At 37.0% G+C, this 19,029-nt stretch overlaps 1 protein-coding gene across 1 annotated transcript; it reads left to right on the top strand.

Annotated features, from left to right (window-relative positions):
- The first annotated feature begins 6,054 nt into the window (after positions 1 to 6,054).
- asmt2 (acetylserotonin O-methyltransferase 2) lies at positions 6,055 to 17,700 on the top strand. The gene is made up of 9 exons (XM_027142967.2): positions 6,055 to 6,698; positions 7,365 to 7,458; positions 8,153 to 8,327; positions 8,830 to 8,959; positions 10,691 to 10,759; positions 13,692 to 13,810; positions 14,156 to 14,293; positions 15,029 to 15,151; positions 16,078 to 17,700. The coding sequence occupies exons 2-9, from the start codon at positions 7,378 to 7,380 to the stop codon at positions 16,287 to 16,289; spliced, it is 1,047 nt and encodes a 348-aa protein (XP_026998768.1). The 5' UTR covers positions 6,055 to 6,698; positions 7,365 to 7,377; the 3' UTR covers positions 16,290 to 17,700.
- Positions 17,701 to 19,029: the final 1,329 nt, after the last annotated feature.

Raw genomic sequence — 19,029 nt, 5'->3', positions numbered from 1 at the left:
AGCTTGAAAGAACAATAATGTTTTTATTAATCTATTATTATTGGCCTTGGATCAATGTGCCATATATGTCATTATAAAAGAGTAGTTACTATAAAACATTGTTCAAATATATTGTTATTTATAATTTAAATTACAGCTGGAACAATTGTAAGAGCTGATGCTGACACATCAGATTCAAGAATTCAACATTGATGTAAAATAAATAATAATAAATAAATCACCTTATCATTATCACTGATTGTATTTGACTCTAGTGAAACATCACATTAAAGTGTTATGATTATGTATTATGTATTTACTAATAGCATATGAAGGTAGCTTAGTGTGTTTAGCTTGCATGCCTCACACATCTAGGTTGTGTGTGTGTGTGCGCGTATATATGTGTATATATATATATATATATATATATATATATATATATATATATATATATATATACACACACACACACATATATACACGCACACACACAGTACTGTACAAAAGGTTTAGGCAGGTGTGTAAAAAATGCTGTAAACAAAGAATGCTTTCAAAAATGGAAGTGTTAAACTTATTTTCATAAATGAACAAAATGCAGTGAATGAACAAAAGAGAAATCTAAATCAAATCAGTATTTGGTGTGACCACCCTTTGCCTTCAAAACAAGTCAAGCAGCAAAACAGCAGCAATTCTTTTAGGTACACTTGCACACAGTTTTTGAAGGAACTCAGCTGGTAGGTTGTTCCAAACATCTTGGAGAACTAACCACAGATCTTCTGTGGATGTAGGCTTTCTGGCTTTCTCACATCCTTCTGTCTCTTCATGTAATCCCAGACACACTCGATGTTGAGATCAGTGCTCTGTGGGGGCAGTGCCATCACTTCATGCTGGTTTGAAGGCGTAAGGTAGTAACACCAAATGTTGATTTGATTTACATTTTTCTTTTGTTTGCTCACTTGCGATTTGTAAATTGACAGAAATAAACACATTATTTTTAATTCTTCTAAGCAATCTTTGTTTACAGAATTGTTTCACACCAGCCTAAAACTTTTGCACAGTACTGTATGTGTGTGTGTGTGTGTATATATATATATATATATATATATATATATATATATATATATATATATATATATATATATACACACACACACACACACACACAAACCCGATTCTGAAAAAGTTGAGACACTGTACAAATTGTGAATAAAAAAGGAAAATCTCATAAACTTTTATTTTATTCATAATAGAATATAGATAACAGAGGTGGGAGTAAGTCACACGTGCAAGTCACAAGTCTCAAGTCATGAATGTCAAATCAAAGTCAAGTCGAGTTGTTTTTTTAATATTTGTCAAGCAAGTCTCAAGTCTCAAATTTGCGACTTAAGTCTGACTCGAGTCAAGTCGAGTCCCCACCTCTGAGTTATTTAACTCCAGTCCGAGTCAAGTCTAAAGTCATGAGTGTCAAGTCAAAGTCAAGTCGAGTCTTTTTTAATATTTGTCAAGCAAGTTTTAAGTCTCAAATTTGTGACTTAAGTCCGACTCGAGTCAAGTCATATGACTCGAGTCCCCCATCTCTGAAAGACAACATATCAAATGTTGAAAGTGAGACATTTTGAAATGCCATGCCAAATGTTCAATTCAATTCAATTCAAGTTTATTTGTATAGCACTTTTTACAATAGACATTGTCTCAAAGCAGCTTTACAGAACATAAACATAGAGCAGAAGGTAAACATAATTAATGATAAAGGAAATAACAAATAATAAAAGTAAAAGAATTAACAGAATAAAATTCTAGATTATTATTAGATATATATATAGTTCACAATGTGTATGTATTTATCCCCCTATGAGCAAGTCTGAGGTGACTCAGGCAGCAGTGGCAAGGAAAAACTCCCTTAAATTGGTAAAGGAAGAAACCTTGAGAGGAACCGGACTCAAGGGGGAACCCATCCTCATCAGGGTGACACTGGGGATGTGATTGTAATATACAGTCAGTTAAATGTTGGTGTAAGGATCATGTATTGGTGTAAGGATCATGGACTTCAGATCTCCTTAATATCACAGAGTCTAACTGGAGATGTCTCAGGATTCTTAGAGTCGGCCTCGGCTCAGTGGACGTCCAAAGGCTTCGTCCCACAGAGGACGTTGGGAGCTGGTACAGTGTCTGGGTGCCTCGGGATGGGTACAAAGAGAGAAGCAGTGGAAAGGGATTAACATATCTGCTGTTCATAAAAATGTGCAGGTCTGATGTACTGGTGCATGATACTGTACTATAGGATGTATTATGTGTACGCCTGACTAAAGTGATGAGTTTTTAATCTACATTTAAACTGGGAAAGTGTGTCTGAGCCCTGAACACTATCAGGAAGACTATTCCAAAGTTTGGGAGCTAGATAAGAAAACGCTCTACCACATTTAGTAGACTTAGATATTCTGGGAACTACCAAAAGTCCTGAGTTCTGTGATCTCAGAGAGCATGAAGGATTGTAACGTGTTAGAAGACTAGTTAGATACATCGGAGCTAAACCATTAACAGCCTTGTACGTAAGTAGCAGCAGTTTGTAATCAATTCTAAACTTAACAGGTAGCCAGTGTAGAGATGATAAAATTGGGGTTATATGATCATACTTTCTTGTCCTAGTGAGAACTCTGGCAGCTGCATTTTGGACTAACTGTAACCTATTTATTAAAGATGCAGAACAACCACCTAGTAATGCATTACAATAGTCCAGTCTAGAGGTCATGAATGCATGAACTAGCTTCTCAGCATCAGATACAGACAGGATGTTTCTCAGCTTGGCAATATTTCTAAGGAGGAAGAAGGCTGTTTTGGTAGAATGAGCGATATGATTTTTAAAAGACAAGTTGCTGTCTAGTATAACACCGAGGTCTTTCACTGTCGAGCTACTAGTAACAGTACATTCCTCTAAATGGGAGTTAAGTTGTGAGAGTTTCTGTGCATTGGTTTTTGGACCTATGAGTAGTATTTCTGTCTTATCGGAGTTTAACAATAGAAAATTACAGCTCATCCAGTCTTTTATCTCTCTTAGGCATTGAGTTAATTTGGACACCGTGGATATATCATCTGGTTTTGATGAGATATATAACTGTGTGTCGTCAGCATAGCAATGGAAACTAATCCCATGTCTTCTAATAATGTTCCCTAATGGAAGCATGTATATAGAGAAAAGCAGAGGTCCTAGAACTGATCCTTGAGGGGCCCCATAATTAACTGGTAATAAACTGGAGGATTCACCATTTAATTCTACAAAATGGTATCGGTCTGACAGGTAGGATCTAAACCAACTTAAAACCTGACCATGAATACCTGTGTAATTTTGTAAGCGATCTAGAAGTATGTTGTGGTCTATAGTGTCGAATGCAGCACTAGGAACTAAGGTCAAGTAGAACTATTAGTGACATACAGTCTTGGTCCGAAGCTAAGAACAAGTCGTTTGTAACTTTAACAAGTGCAGTTTCTGTGCTATGATGGGGCCTGAAACCTGACTGAAACTCTTCAAGGATGTTGCTCTCCTGTAAGAAGGAGCTCAGTTGAACAGACACAACCTTTTCAAGTATTTTAGACATAAACGGAAGGTGTGAGATAGGTCTGTAATTTGATAATTCATTAGGATCTAAGTTAGGTTTTTTGATGAGTGGCCTAATAACTGCCAACTTAAAAGACTTCGGGACGTAACCTAAAGATAGCGAGGATATTAAGAAGAGGCTCACCAGCTTTATGTAACATTTCTTTCAGTAGTTTAGTTGGGATGGGGTCTAGTGAACATGTTGTTGATTTAGCTGTAGTAATAAGTTTATCTAACTCTTCCTGTCCTGTACTTGTAAAGCTGTGTAAAGCCTTAGGTGAGATTGTGTCACTAGTTGCTCTCATATGTTGAGCGTCACCTATTTTATTCCTGATACTTTCGATTTTATCAGTGAAGAATCTCATAAAATCCTCACTACTGAAATGTGATGGAATAGTGTGTTCAGATTTCTGTTTTTTTGTTAAACTAGCCACTGTGCTAAATAAAAACCTGGGATTGTTCTGGTTATTTTCTATGAGTTTGCTCAGGTGCTCAGCCCTAGCAGCTTTTAGAGCCTGTCTATAGCTGGACATACTGTCCTTATACGCAATTCTAAAAACCTCTAATTTAGTTTTTCTCCATTTCCATTCGAGGTTACGGGTCTCCCTCTTGAGGGTGTGAGTATGACTATTATACCATGGTGCAAGTGTTTTATCTCTAACCTTTTGTAATATGACTGGGGCAACAGTGTCTAATGTGCTAGTGAATATAGCGTCTATGCTGTTAGTCATTGCATCTAGGTCGTTTGAGTTTAAGGGTACAGTAAGAAGTCCAGACAGATCAGGCAGGTTATTTGTGAATCTGTCTTTGGTGGTCGGAATAATGGTTCTGCGGAGTCGATAACGTGGTGAAACATAATTAGTCTGTTCTATAGGTAGTGTGTACATTATGAGGTAATGGTCTGTGATGTCATCACTTTGAGGTATGATATCTATATCAGTGACATCTATTCTGTGTGATATTATTAAATCTGGTGTGGTTACGTCGATGAGTTGCACTAGTGATATTTTGTTTATATTGGCTCATTTTGGATTTCATGAGAGCTACACATTCCAAAAAACTTGGGACACGTAGCAAGAAGAGGCCAGAAAAGTTAAATGTACATATAAGGAACAGTTTGAGGACCAATTTACAAATTATTAGGTCAATTGGCAACATGATTGGGTATAAAAAGCACCTCTTAGAGTGGCAGTCTTAGAAGTCAAGATGGGCAGAGGATCACCAATTCCCCCAATGCTGCGGTGAAAAATAGTGGAGCAATATCAGAAAGGAGAAAAGAGTTTGAAGTTCTCATCATCTACAGTGCATAATATCATCCAAACCATACTGGATGCCCATGATCTTCGGGCCCTTAGACGGCACTACATCACATACAGGAATGCTTCTGTTTTGGAAATCACAACATGGGCTAAGGAATACTTCCAGAAAACATTGTCGGTGAACACAATCCACCGTGCCATTCGGCATTGGCAGCTAAAACTCTATAGGTCAAAAAAGAAGCCATATCTAAACATGATCTGAAAGTGCAGCCGTTTTCTCTGGGCCAAGGCTCATTTAAAGTGGAGCAAAGTGGCAAAGTGGAAAACTGTTCTGTGGTCAGACGAATCACAATTTGAAGTTCTTTTTGGAAAACCGGGACGCCATGTTATCCGGACTAAAGAGGACAAGGACAACCCAAGTTCAGAAGCCTGCATGTCTGATGGTATGGGGTTGCATGAGTGCGTGTGGCATGGGCAGCTTACACATCTGGAAAGGAACCATTAATGCGGAAAGGTATATCCAAGTTCTAGAACAACATATGCTCCCATCCAGACATCGTCTCTTTCAGGGAAGACCTTGCATTTTCCAACATGACAATGCCAGACCATATTCTGCATCAATTACAACATCATGGCTGTGTAGAAGAAGGATCCGGGTACTGAAATGGCCAGCCTGCAGCCAAGATCTTTCACCCACAGAAAAAATTTGGCGCATCATAAAGAGGAAGATGCGACAAAGAAGACATAAGACAATTGAGCAACTAGAAGCCTGTATTAGACAAGAATGGGACAACATTCCTATTCCTAAACTTGAGCAACTTGTCTCCTCCGCCCCCAGACGTTTGCAGACTGTTATAAAAAGAAGAGGGGATGCCACACAGTGGTAAACATGGCCTTGTCCCAACTTTTTTGAGATGTGTTGATGCCATGAAATTGAAAATCAACTTACTTTTCCCTTAAAATGATACATTGTCTCAGTTTTAGTATTTGATATGTCACCTATGTTGTATTCTGAATAAGATTTAAAATGTGAAACTTCCACATCATTGCATTCTGTTTTTATTCACAATTTTAGTGTCCCAACTTGTGTGTGATATATAGTATATATGGGAATGTGTGTATATATGTGTGTGCGTGTGTGTATGTATGTATGTATGTGTGTGTTGTGTGTGTGTGTGTGTGTGAGGATCACCCATAAAAGTTTTTTTCTTTTTTAAAAGAAAAGGTCACACACCAAACCCACATATAAAATTATAGTCCTGGGCTTATTATTATTATTATTATTATTATTTTTTTTTTTTTGCCCCACACAAACACCCACATTGTTAAAAGAATAATTCTATTTCATATATAATTATAACGATACAAAACTTTATTTGAAAATAGCTGAAATTCACTGAACTAACAGCTGAAGAAAAGTCACAGAAATTAAAGTCACTAATCTGGTAAATAGGCGATATTGTCTGTAGGGGGCGTTCCCTAATTTACATGTCATGCATATTCAATATATATATATATGCGGATTAAACTGTATTAAGCGACGTACAAAACATACATGAATAAGATTAACTGTTACACAAGTCTTGGTCGTAGGTCCTACAAGATGGCGACGAGACTTTCCCTTCTCCCTAAAGGGGAAATGGCGAGGGGAAGTCGCCTATAACTTCAGCATTTTACCCACGAAGAAATTGAATTGTTGACAAATTGATGTTTGTGCGCCATCTGCTGGTGACTTTACAAACATCAAGTTCAAATTCATTTTACGGTGTAAAGCTGTCGTGTTTGTTTGGAAGCGGTTTTGTTTTGGTCGTGAATATAATCCGCAAATAATCCGATTTAAAACTCTGCTCAGCCTTCCGTGTGGATTGGTAAGTGAAAATCCTCGAACAAAATGTGTTTATAAGCTTAATCGTTGTCTCTAGGACGCAAAACATAAAAGCATTTTAATATTTATGAAGCGATTTGTTTAAAAAAAAAAAAAAAAAAAGCTCCGACTGTCAGTGTGAAGGCTTGTCATGATGACCAATTAAACATCTGTTCTCATTAAACATCTGTATAAGGGCGCTATTAAATGCAGCACATAGACCGATTTAAATCACGTTGGAAAGTCATGCAAGTGACTTAAACATTATTAATCTGTGAGGTGTTTCAGTTTACATTTACATTTACGGCATTTAGCAGACACCCTTATCCAGAGTGACTTACAACTGAGCAACTGAGGGTTAAGGGCCTTGCTCAGGGGCCCAGCAGTGGCAGCTTGGTGGACCTGGGGTTTGAACCCATGACCTTCCGATCAGTAGCCCAACACCTTAACCACTGAGCTACCACATCCCTGTGGTACCCAGTTCCTGTGATTTTATTATTAAAAGCTTTAACTGCAATAAAAAAAAACCTATAATATTAATACTAAGGTCCCTATGTGATTGAGGATGTAGCTTAATGTGTTTAAATCACAGAGCTTCACCCTGCTGATTGGATAATTCTCCCGGTTCTGTTAGATTTGCTTATTTTAATATTCTTTTTCATTTCATCAGGTATTTTTTCATTATGGCTGAACATCTGTCTCGGAGTGAACTAGACTACCCTTTCAAACTGCTGGAGTATTTCAATGGCTTCAGAGTGTCCAAGGTTGGAGTCGGGTATCTTTTCTCTCCCCAGCACTTTAATCATTAGTGAATAGACCTCAGCACCCTGCTGCTCCCTCACTCAACAATTTATCACAGTCATTTGGCACTCTGACCTCCTTTCTGTTTGGCTGCAGGGGATTCAGTTGTCCAAAACTAATAGCGAGGAATAATTGTTTAGTCTCTGAAGCATTTCTGTGGTTTGCCTGATGCCAGCACTAAACAGACCACTGAAATGGATGGGTAGATTATGAATTTCCAAACCGAGCCATTTGGAGATAAAATGGGACTTGAACCTAATCAGAGAATCTTAAAAACAAATTTGTAGATCAGAACATAATGTAGTTCTGATACCTTCTTGAATTTTTTTTAGCCTCAGAGAATTTTGGAGTTTGGAGTCATTGTTAGTCCAAAATTATCAAAAGTTAGGTAAAATTCTGAAATAGACAGCCTACAGTCTTGTGAACCTCAAAACTTTAAAGTTCTTTACTCAAAAACAAAAAAAGGAATATCGATCCATTTTTTGGATCTGTTTGTTTGGATTGCAAATGTCTGTTTTAATTTTGCTTCTGTCAGCACTGCATTTGATATTGCATTGAATATCTAATATTCACTACCATTCAACCCACATCAAATTTTTTTCTATTCATTTTAATTTACTGACATCTGCTTCAACTTGCGATCGTCTTCCTCCACAGGTGATCTTTTCAGCATGTGAGCAGGGTGTGTTTGACTTACTTCTGCAAGCCCAGAAGTCCCTGAGTGCAGCCGAGGTAGCACAAGAACTCGGCACCAGTGTTGACGGCATGGAGCGGCTCCTCGACGTGCTTGTTGGTGTTGAGGTCTTGGAGGTGGAGCTAACGGACGGCACAGGTATGTCTACTCCAGGTGAAAGTAATACAGTGTATAGATGGGTTTACTGTAAGTTGAGCTAATATTAGGGAAGTTTATTTTTAACAATATAGACTGGAGACTGGTGAGTTTATAAGAACATTTAATACAAATGTGAAAATTGCTTGCTTTATGATTGTATACAAATACTTCCCATGTAGGCAAACCTTCATCATAGGACTTCATAGGACAAACAAAAAAACAAACAAAAAATACTGTTTTTAGATGTGTACTAAAAAGTAGTTTGATTGATATGAGGGTTTCATTCCTGTTTATTTCAGCTCTGAGGGACTCTTCAGGATTTATGCAGAATCTGAGGATTAGTGATTAATATTTGAGTAGACCATCCTCTCCGTTTTAGACTTTATAAATGATTCAAGATTGACAAAGGCATTCAGAAATCCAAAATAGAAGGTTAACATTGTGATGGTTAATATTTTCCCCAAGTTTCTTTTAAAGTTTTTGTATTTTCTTCCTCTTGTAGCCTATTACAGCAATACTGATGTTGCTAATCTGTATTTGGGCAAAAATAGCCCTAAATCTTTATATAACATGATCATCTACCAGTCGCAGACCATCTACCCTCTCTGGAACAGCCTAGGAGATGCGGTCAGGTAAGACATTATACTAAAAATAGATCCATTGTAGATTATGTCGTGACTCTAACTGTAAAATTGCACTTGGAAAAGAGGACACAGTGGGAAGAAAACGATCAGTCTGATGAAACAGTCCATCTGCTCAGTAACTTTGGCTCTGCCATTCAGGACGGTCAGCATTTTTAAAATCTGGTCTCTGTAAATCCTTTAATCAAGTGCTTGATTTTATCATTTTGTTTTTGTAAATAAAGTTGTGCTGGAAGTATGATGCCTTGCTCAGCTATGCCTTGTGACCTTTGTGGCAAAAGATAATTGAGTTATTTTTAGGAGGAAAGGCTGGTGAGGTCTTTGCACAGTTAGATAAACAATATTTAGCAAATATATTTATCTACATCACAGTGGATCCCTGGAATACAAGGTGAATTTACCCTGGATGGGGTCACACACACACACACACACACACACACACACACATACACATTTAGCATTTTCAGTATGCCCATCAGCATGTATTGAGAATAGAAGTCAGGAAAAAATCGGGTATGTTGAGCACTGGATTCACCACAACCATGCATAGGTAAAGCAGATATTATGGATGGATGGATGGACGGACGGACGGACAGATGGATTGATAGAGGGACAGAGAGAGAGAGAGAGAGAGAGTGCACCTGACCAATTACACCCATATGTGTTTGATAACCATCCTGTTTCACATCCAGATATAGTGGTTTGCTGTTATAATAACCTTTACTTGGAAATCTTTCCACTAGATGTGTTTCCACTAGAAGAACATTAATAAAATCTGACACTGATGTCATATAAGGAGATGTTCACTGGAGTCAGAGTCAGTGCTCTGTGCTGGACACTTGTTCTACTCCAACCTTAATACACCATGTGTTCATGGAGCTTCGCTTTGTGCACAGGGACATTGTCATGTTGGAACAGCTTTGGACCTCTTAATAGCAGTGATTGGAAATTGCCTGAAGCTCAATTGTTTTCCTAATCATTCATTCATTCATTCATTTTCTACCGCTTATCCGAACTACCTCGGGTCACGGGGAGCCTGTGCCTATCTCAGGCGTCATCGGGCATCGAGGCGGGATACACCCTGGACGGAGTGCCAACCCCTCGCAGGACACACACACACACGCACACACACACACACACACACACACACACACACACACACACACACACACACACACCTCTCTCTCATTCACTCACGCAATCACTCACTACGGACAATTTTCCAGAGATGCCAATCAACCTACCATGCATGTCTTTGGACTGGGGGAGGAAACCCCTGAGGCACGGGGAGAAAATGCAAACTCCACACACACACACACAAGGCGTAGGCGGGAATTGAACTCCCAACCCTGGGGAGGGGCTAACCACTAAGCCACCGTGCCCCCCGTTTTCCTAATCACTTTCTTCTAAATTCTCGTCTTTCTGATGCACCTGCCACACCCTCATCAACTGCCTTCTGTTCTTCAAAGTACCTGATGGGCTTTAGTGGACTTTTGTCTATTGCAAAGTAGAAACTGCATAGAATTTAAGCCCAAGTTCTTAAGAGTTCCAAAATGATTAGGGTTTGGTCATTTGTATGTACTGAAATTATAATGTTAACTTTATATCCTGCATCAAAAGACATTTTAGACCTTCTAGTCTTTTCAATTCTGGAATAATCCATGTACTTTAAACTGTAGGTCACACTCAAGAAGTTTAAAAATCATGTTGCTGTTTTCACAGGGAAGGAAGGAACCAAAATGAAAAAACCTTTGGTCTTTCATCAGAAGACATCTTCTCAGCTATATACAGGTGAGTTAATGAGTCATCTCAAAATCACAAATTTCACAGGTGACATGCTCCAGTACTGCTGTGTTTCTTACCTATTGTGTGAGATACTCATTCCTCTTTTTACACAATGCATGACTAATTACAGCATTTCCAAAAATGACCTTTTCCTTAGTACATTGTTTTCCTGCAAGCAGACAACATTTTAAATAAAGACATTGTTAAAAAAAAAAAACTCACAGCAAAGGTCCTACACAAGTCTGTTCATATAATGATAAGCAGACAAGAAGGTCAAGTCAGGGAGCATCTATGGGCTGTCGCATACATCCAGCTTCATAGAGTATATGTTTATTTTATTGTTACATGATTTATCTGAGCAATGAAGAAGGAATTCAAGTCATACTTCTAACAAATGTGTTTTGATAAATTTATGAAATTCTATAAATGAAAAAATACAGTATATACAGTACATATTTTGCTAATTTTATTTTTCTCCTACGATACTGAATTTATAGGACACTCTGTAGATTAAAATGGAAATAGAGAATGTTTAATTTTTTTTTCTCTCAGCCTGAATTGTATTAGCAAGCATCGACGGATTTAGGGTCAGTGTGGTGTCAAACACTGGATACTTGCTGAATAAACAGTAAGATTATTAAAAGTCATGTAGGGCATGAGATTATTAAATATTTAACCAGCAGGTGGATGATAATTTGATTCTCAGTAATGACAGGGGCATTCATGGGCTGTGTATTGATGTGTCGTTTGCAAACTATTCAGTTTTTGCAGCAGTTTTAGCTGAAATTTGAGAGTTGACTTGCATATAAATTCATCAAAATACTTCTATACTTTTTGGGTATGTTTGTTAGTGTACAAAGCACAATGATATGCTTTTTAATATTTGCCAAAGCATGTTTGTTGTGACTTTTACAATTTAACAAATATTTAAATAGGTTTTAGAAATTTGGGGCATTTGAGGTCAACACTCCTGCAATTAGCACATTCTGCCATTTTAATATAAATAAATTTGTCAAAAAATGGTCAAGCGAAATGGAAATTTCTGGAAATGTCTCTTCTGTGTTTCTGTAAGTTTTGATTTTTATCTGATATAGTAAACCCATTTATTTGCATCAGTTTAGGACATAAATCGTGCATAAATTTTCCATTTATTGAAGTTGTTTTTTTTGTGTTTTTTTTTAAGAATATATGATTTATGCTAATGGTGCTCATAAACTGTCAGTATCAGGGGACTTTTTGCAACAAATATCTCTTCACAAGCCTCAATCTGACTTTAGGAGAAAGACAGATTCAGAGTGAATGATTTTGGGAGAGAGATATCTAAAGTGTGTGTGCGTGTGTGCGTGCCTGTCTGTGTGTATTCCGCTTGTTATTTTAGGGAGGGTGAGTGCTTCTCTTTTGCTTGTGGGTCTGTGCATTGAGACAGAAAATTCTCCTCCATCTCCTTTCCATGTCCTCAGATACCTCACATATTACTCTGTGTATGAATCTGAATTTATACTGTCCATTTAAACAGTATTTATATTGTCCATTAAAACAGTATTTATACTGGCCATTTAAACAGTATTTATACTGGCCATTTAACCTTCCTATTTTCCTTGTGTCTATTTGACCCGGCTGAAAGGTTTAATGAAAGTTTAATGTGTCATAACTTGGGTTTTCTTCCACATATTTGCCTGAAATTTACCAGGATTGTTCCAAATTATGAACTTTGCAAGTAAAATTAATTTTGTCTATTTCCGTTGAACTACTGTATGTGTTCAGATCAGTATATACTATGCGTTTTGGATCCTTTTGGGTCATTTTGACCCGGCCACATTTAGTGGGGCTACAGGTAACACTTTTGCCCTTTTCAGCGCAATGAACATACATACAGACACAAAAATGCACACATAAAATGTCCACTAACACACGCACCCAAAACACACACACACAAATTGGGCATTGTATTTCATTAGGCCTCCAGGGAAAAAAAAAAAAAAGCCAAACATTTGTAAATATTTCACACCAGGTATATGCATTTGTCCAGCTGGGGGCAAAATCTACCAACAAGCCACACACACACACTCTTTTCAAAGAATTGGGCATTGCATTTCAGTTGGCCTCTAGGCAAAACAAAGGCTACACATTTGTAAAAGTTACCCACACACCCACACACCCACACACCCGTTCATATTTCTATTAAGAAGTTAAAAAATAAAATACATGTGTTTTGCAAATCATATTTGTTTCCTCTCTTATTTATAAATTTAGTTGCATCAATCAGCTTTGGCCTGGAGATATGCTGAGTAATGTTTGACATCAGTCAGTGGTTATCCAAAATAATATTTAATACTTTGTTTATTTTACTCAAAAACAAGGCATAATTCCATAAGGTTGATCGTTCATAAATTAAGTATAATAAAAAAAAAGAGTGTAAAAGTTTTATTCACGATTGATCAGATGACATCAGGTGGGCAAAATATATATTACAAGTGTAAAATGGATATTACACACAGAATGGTGATCATTGTAGAATTTGATTTATAAGCATTCAAGTCAATTCGGCCTGGAAAAAAACAGGTTTTATTATTTGCTTGAAGTTGAAACAAGTTAGACTAAAAAGGTGAAAAAAAGGCTATCATACAGTATATACTTCATTTTTTAGAAGCAGTCAAAACAGACAAGGTCAACTTGATTAGGCGCTCCTAATTTGTATAGGAGGACAATAGGAGGGTTAAACAGTATTTATACTGGCCATTTAAACAGATGTCTGTATCTTTAGGCTGAAAGCAGTGCTTAACAGATGGAGTGTGTAAGCGTGTGTGTGCGCGAGAGCATGTACATGACAGTGTAAGCGTGTGTGTGTGTGAGCGTGTGTGTGTAGGAGTGCAAGTATGTGAGGGAGAGAGATTTCACCAGAATATATACTTAGATGTTGACCTTGTATATGTTGCAGGTCAGAGGATGAGATGTTAAAGTTTATGGGTTTGATGGACTCATCATGGGTCATTGATGGTCCTGACATAGCTACTGCCTTTGACCTGTCCAGATTTAAGTCCATAGTGGATGTTGGAGGTGTGTATACCTGTTCCCACATGTTAAATTTACAGAGGTCTGTGTTCACAGTAACTATTTTATCAGAACCTATGCATTATAGATTTTTTAAAGTAGACAAATCTTTTTTAGCTTTTGTATGAAATCCTTCAATATAATCAAAACATATCTGAAGATCATGTTAGACATAATTATTAATAAATATGTTATTCACTGTCACTGCAATAAACCAGTTTTATAAAATGTAATTGTTTAAAATCTAATCCCTTCTACCACAGAGGATTTTTGAAATAACATTTCCCCACCTTTCTTCTCCATGATGAACTAAATATCCCTAGTTATGTTTTATGATTAATTCATTTACAGGCTGTTCAGGTGCCTTGGCTCGTGAGATGGCTAAAGTGTACCCTGCTTCCACACTGACGGTCCTGGACTTACCGAAAGTCACCCAAATGGCCCAGAAACACTACTGTCAAAGTGATGACACCATCAGGTTTCAGGCAGGTCAGCATCTGTCTTCTGTATATAATAATAATTAATAATAATAATAATAATAATAATAATAATAACAACAATAAATACATTCCATGCATAAAACACTTTTGTAATACTCTAGGTCTCTATCTGTAAATGTATCCTTTTATTTATTAAATTGAATCAATAAAATCATTTTGGGCCCCCATATAGAAAAATAAATAAATAAATACAAAACCCTTTTAATGATCATATTTATTATTTGAATTAATCTCCGATATACTGTGGACAGCAAAAGAAGTCTAAATATTTATGTACCTGACTGTGTGTATGTATTTTTCCTTTTGATCCTCAAGAGTGAAATATAGGCACTAAGAACAAAATAAATACAAAAACACACTCACAGCTACTCACACAGTGCACAAGGAGAATACCTTCACCTTCAGTTTGTGTGGGATGTGAAGCTTTTAGTCTGAACATGAAGTGTTGCATTAAATAAAACGATGATAAATGCTAAAATAACCAACACATGGCATCTTGCATGTGGGTAAATATTGTATAATGAAATGATACCCTTTTGTTTGTTTTGCAAATACAGAATGTTTAGAGTGGAACTGTATTATAGTCAATATTATAATCTATATATCTTTTCTATTGCAGTTTAAATAATAATTTACACTGTTAAGGAGCTTTTCCATTTTAAACTGATTTTAAACAGTCATTAAGCTAATGTGTGTGTACATGTGTGTGTGTACGTGTGTAAAGGGGACTTTTTTAATGAAGACCTTCCTGCTGCTGACCTGTACATTCTAGCACGGATCATTCATGACTGGAAGGAGGAGAAAAGTCTGATGCTGCTGAAGAAGATACACACAGCCTGTAATTCAGGTGAGTGAGTGACGTGACATACGGCTAAGTACGGTGACCCGTACTCAGAATTCGTTCTCTGCATTTAACCCATCCAAAGTGCACACACACAGAAGTGAACACACACCCGGAGCAGTGAGCAGCCATTTATGCTGTGGCGACCGTGTAGCAGTTGGAGGCTCTGTGCCTTTCTCAAGGGCACCTCAGTCGTGGCCGGCCCAAGACTCGAACCCACAACCTTAGGGTTACGAGTCAGACTCTCTAACCATTAGGCCACGACTTGCCCCTATTTTTTTTCTTTTTAAAAAAAATTGGCCTAGTATAACATTTGTATTGAATAGAACAAAATCTAATTACACATTAAATAGTTTTTTAATCTAAATTGTAGTTTATTGTAGTCTAAAAATCTATTTTACAGTTTGCCACTTAAACTTCATCTTACTGATCAGCTGAGACATATTTACTGTTTTGGAAATAAACAGGGTTGTAAAATATGTTGCTATCTATATTATGTTGCATGTATATCAGCTTCAGGCCATGTTCACAGAATATAGTGAGATATCTTTTTGTACACTTTTCTGGCATCAAGCTTCAGGATCTTGTGATTTCTGATTTCTGAATCTGACTGGCTGAAATATGAAGATAACAATCACTGTATCGATAGAAAAGAAATCTTGTTTATAAAAGTGTCATTTGCAGCAGTACGCAGAGTGTCAATAGGTAACTGAAACGTCTGTGAATGGTTATCTGTTATGCCCTGCCAATTTCTGTTAAAAAGATAAGCGGTTCTTGTCCATGTTTTTGATGAGATAATGTCTCATTTATTTGTCTCACTTTCAGTAAACTACTACTAAGTTACAGAACTCACTCTGAGTGTCTGTGTGTGTGTGTGTGTGTGTGTGTGTGTGTGTGTGTGTCTCTCTGTCTGTGTGTCTGACTGTGTGTAGGTGGAGGTGTTCTTGTGGTAGAGGCTATGCTGTTTGAGAACCACAGAGGCCCCATCATGGCTCAGCTCTTCTCCATGAACATGCTGGTTCAGACGGAGGGGAAGGAGCATCCGCCCTCTCACTACACACACATGCTCACGACAGCTGGCTTCACCAACATACAGGTGTGCAGGACAGGCAAATCCTATGATGCCATCCTCGCTCTTAAATAACCACACACACACACAGTATCAATGCAGTATAATGTTTCTGTTTCTGGAGGCTTTCAAATTCTTCTCCAATCTGTTCAAATTGCAAATCATGCACAATCCTGTCATTTTTTTTTAACCATTTTATTAAATATTAAATATGTAGTTAGTAGTTTTTTTGACATAGAAACAGTGAGAACCTTTTATTCTATGTCACATGAAGAATTCATGGTGTATTTAGGTTTATTTTATCTAATGATATCAAACTGACAGGGATAGACTCAAGGACAGATGACGTTTTCCAAAAATGGGTATTACGTAGACAATCATTGCATTGTATTAAACACAGAAAGGCCGTGAATGAATTTTGAGTGACTTCCAAACTGTTCATGGTAATCTCTCTCACACACACAGAATACAGATTAAGTGGATAAAACTGAACACTGAAATACACTTATTAATTTTTACCTTTCAATCCTGAGGTCCTACAAGCAAATACCATCAGTGTTATTGTAGTGACTGGAACACACACATACCATAATTTTAAAAATATCTATGTAATATTCTGTTCTGTTAAATTATGGACTCCAAAAGACCTTTGAAGGCGAGCTGTGGAATTTTGTGTCCCTTTCCTTAAATTGGTGAGACTTGGCTGCCCATGAAACTGTCGCTAGTTTACCGGTTCACCCCTGCATATTGGGAACAACCCCACCAGTCCTGCAGTTTTGTAGATGCTCTGAACCAGTCGTCTAGATGTCACAACTTGTCAAAGTCTTTCAGGTGTTTATTTTTCCTGCCTTCAACACATCCACTAACAACTAACTGATTTCTTGCTGCCTAATATATCCCACCCCTTTTCAGGTGCCACTGTAATCAATAAAGATGTGGATCATAGAGATTTTGATGTTATGGCTGGTCAGTGTTTCTGTACATATTTTCCATACAGGCAGTTTATTATTTTTTTTTTAAATCAACCTCAGTATGTACTGATTACCTCACATAATTGCTCTTTGGATCCTGACTGTGAAAAAGCTTGATGTTTATAATATTTCATGTTATTTCTTTCTATTAAATGTGCTGATTGGTGAGGGTGTAACCCATACGTTGGATTCACATTAAAGAAAAGGAGGAAAATATCTACTATGTCTGAGATCACCAAACACTTAAAATAGCAATTTTAACAAGTGAGATTTATTGGATCTATCAATTCAATTAAAGTGGGTTACAAGCGCATTTTAAGCAATAATTATTCCTTTAATATATTTCTGTTGTGTGTGAAGTAAAAAAAAAAATTAGCATGAGTGCACTGTGCAGAAATACAGTACTTGTGAATTACTAATATACGTCTTTAAATGTCAAACAGTATTTGTGTGATATTGTTTGTACCACACATTTGATCAATTCCTAATAAAATAACACCATGAGAAGAAAATAATGCTGATCTGCAGTTTCTACTTTTAATTATCAAAGCCTTGACTCTTAAATGCATGAACTGTGATGTTCTTAGTGGTTCTGGTGTTAATTTTTTATTTTTTTTAAATTGATGCATTTTTTATAATCGTGTTAGCTGTCACAGTTTTTAACGGGGGGGGGGGGGAACACTATAGTAAACAGTCTGATTTTTAATACTAGGCATAAGAAGGAGCACATTTTCTCAGCCTTCATGTTCCCGGTGTGTTGACATTTACATTGACGTTTATACAGGGCATCTTATAGTGTTTTAGAAGTCTGTATTCATCATGATAAATGGTTCATTAGGTTAGGGACTAAGAACACTACATTTAACAAAAAACTACTTCTCTGGAGGTAGTTAGAAAAAGTGCAAGTGGTTCAGGACGGATTTTAAGTTAACATGTGAATTCAGAAATCAGGGGAACCTGCGCCCTCTAGTGGCGATGAATAAAATTAACAGCGGGCACAGTCAATTAAGTGAGTAAACATGTTTAAATAAATAAATGCAGACAGACATAGATGTTTTCTATGGTACAAGACCTGCTGTTTTTAAATCCTAAATGCATCTCATGTGGCTTATGTAATTATTAATGAGCTTTTGAACTTTTAGCTTTCAAATTAACAAGAGCAGATAAACACCCCGACTCCTATGCATAAATTATCCTGTGTGATTTGCACTACACAAATATTCATGCATACTTTAATGCATATTTGAGAATATGCATAGTACGGTTGTGCTGAAAAAGTTTGCACTTTTTTTTTTTTAGAAAAATATGACTAGCATAAGAAATAAAATAGGACTCAAGTCAATATGTAAGGCATAACAGAATGGCACAAGCAAACAAAAATAAAATAATCTGTTCAAAAGTTTGCATACCTTTAGTTCTTGATATCATATTTTGCCCCTTTAGCAATGATTGCATGCAATCTTTTGTAATAGTTGTGCCTGAGGTTACAATTCTTCATGAGATTTTGGAGGGTCAACCTTGCCTTGTGCTTTGGATCACTGTCATGTTAGAACGTCCGAGAGCATCCCGTGTGCAAATTGTCTGCCAGTATTTTCTGATCACATACTGCATTCATCATGCAATCAACTTCTGTGACAGTGGAGCTCACAAAGCCCCAAAACATGAGATCCACAGCTATGCTTTACAGTAGGGATGGTGTACGTTTCACTGAGGATCTTGCTGACTCCTTCTCAAACATAGCGTTTATAGCTATGGGTGAAATCGTTTAGTTTACCTGACCATAACTTGGTATCAACAGTACCTCTTCTATTACTCCAGAGCTTGAATAGACATTGATGGCATTT

The sequence above is a fragment of the Tachysurus fulvidraco genome, chromosome 12 (assembly GCF_022655615.1).
Source record: "Tachysurus fulvidraco isolate hzauxx_2018 chromosome 12, HZAU_PFXX_2.0, whole genome shotgun sequence".
NCBI lineage: Eukaryota > Metazoa > Chordata > Actinopteri > Siluriformes > Bagridae > Tachysurus > Tachysurus fulvidraco.
The sequence above is the reverse complement of the archived record's forward strand: the minus strand, read 5'-3'. Positions and strand labels throughout refer to the sequence as shown.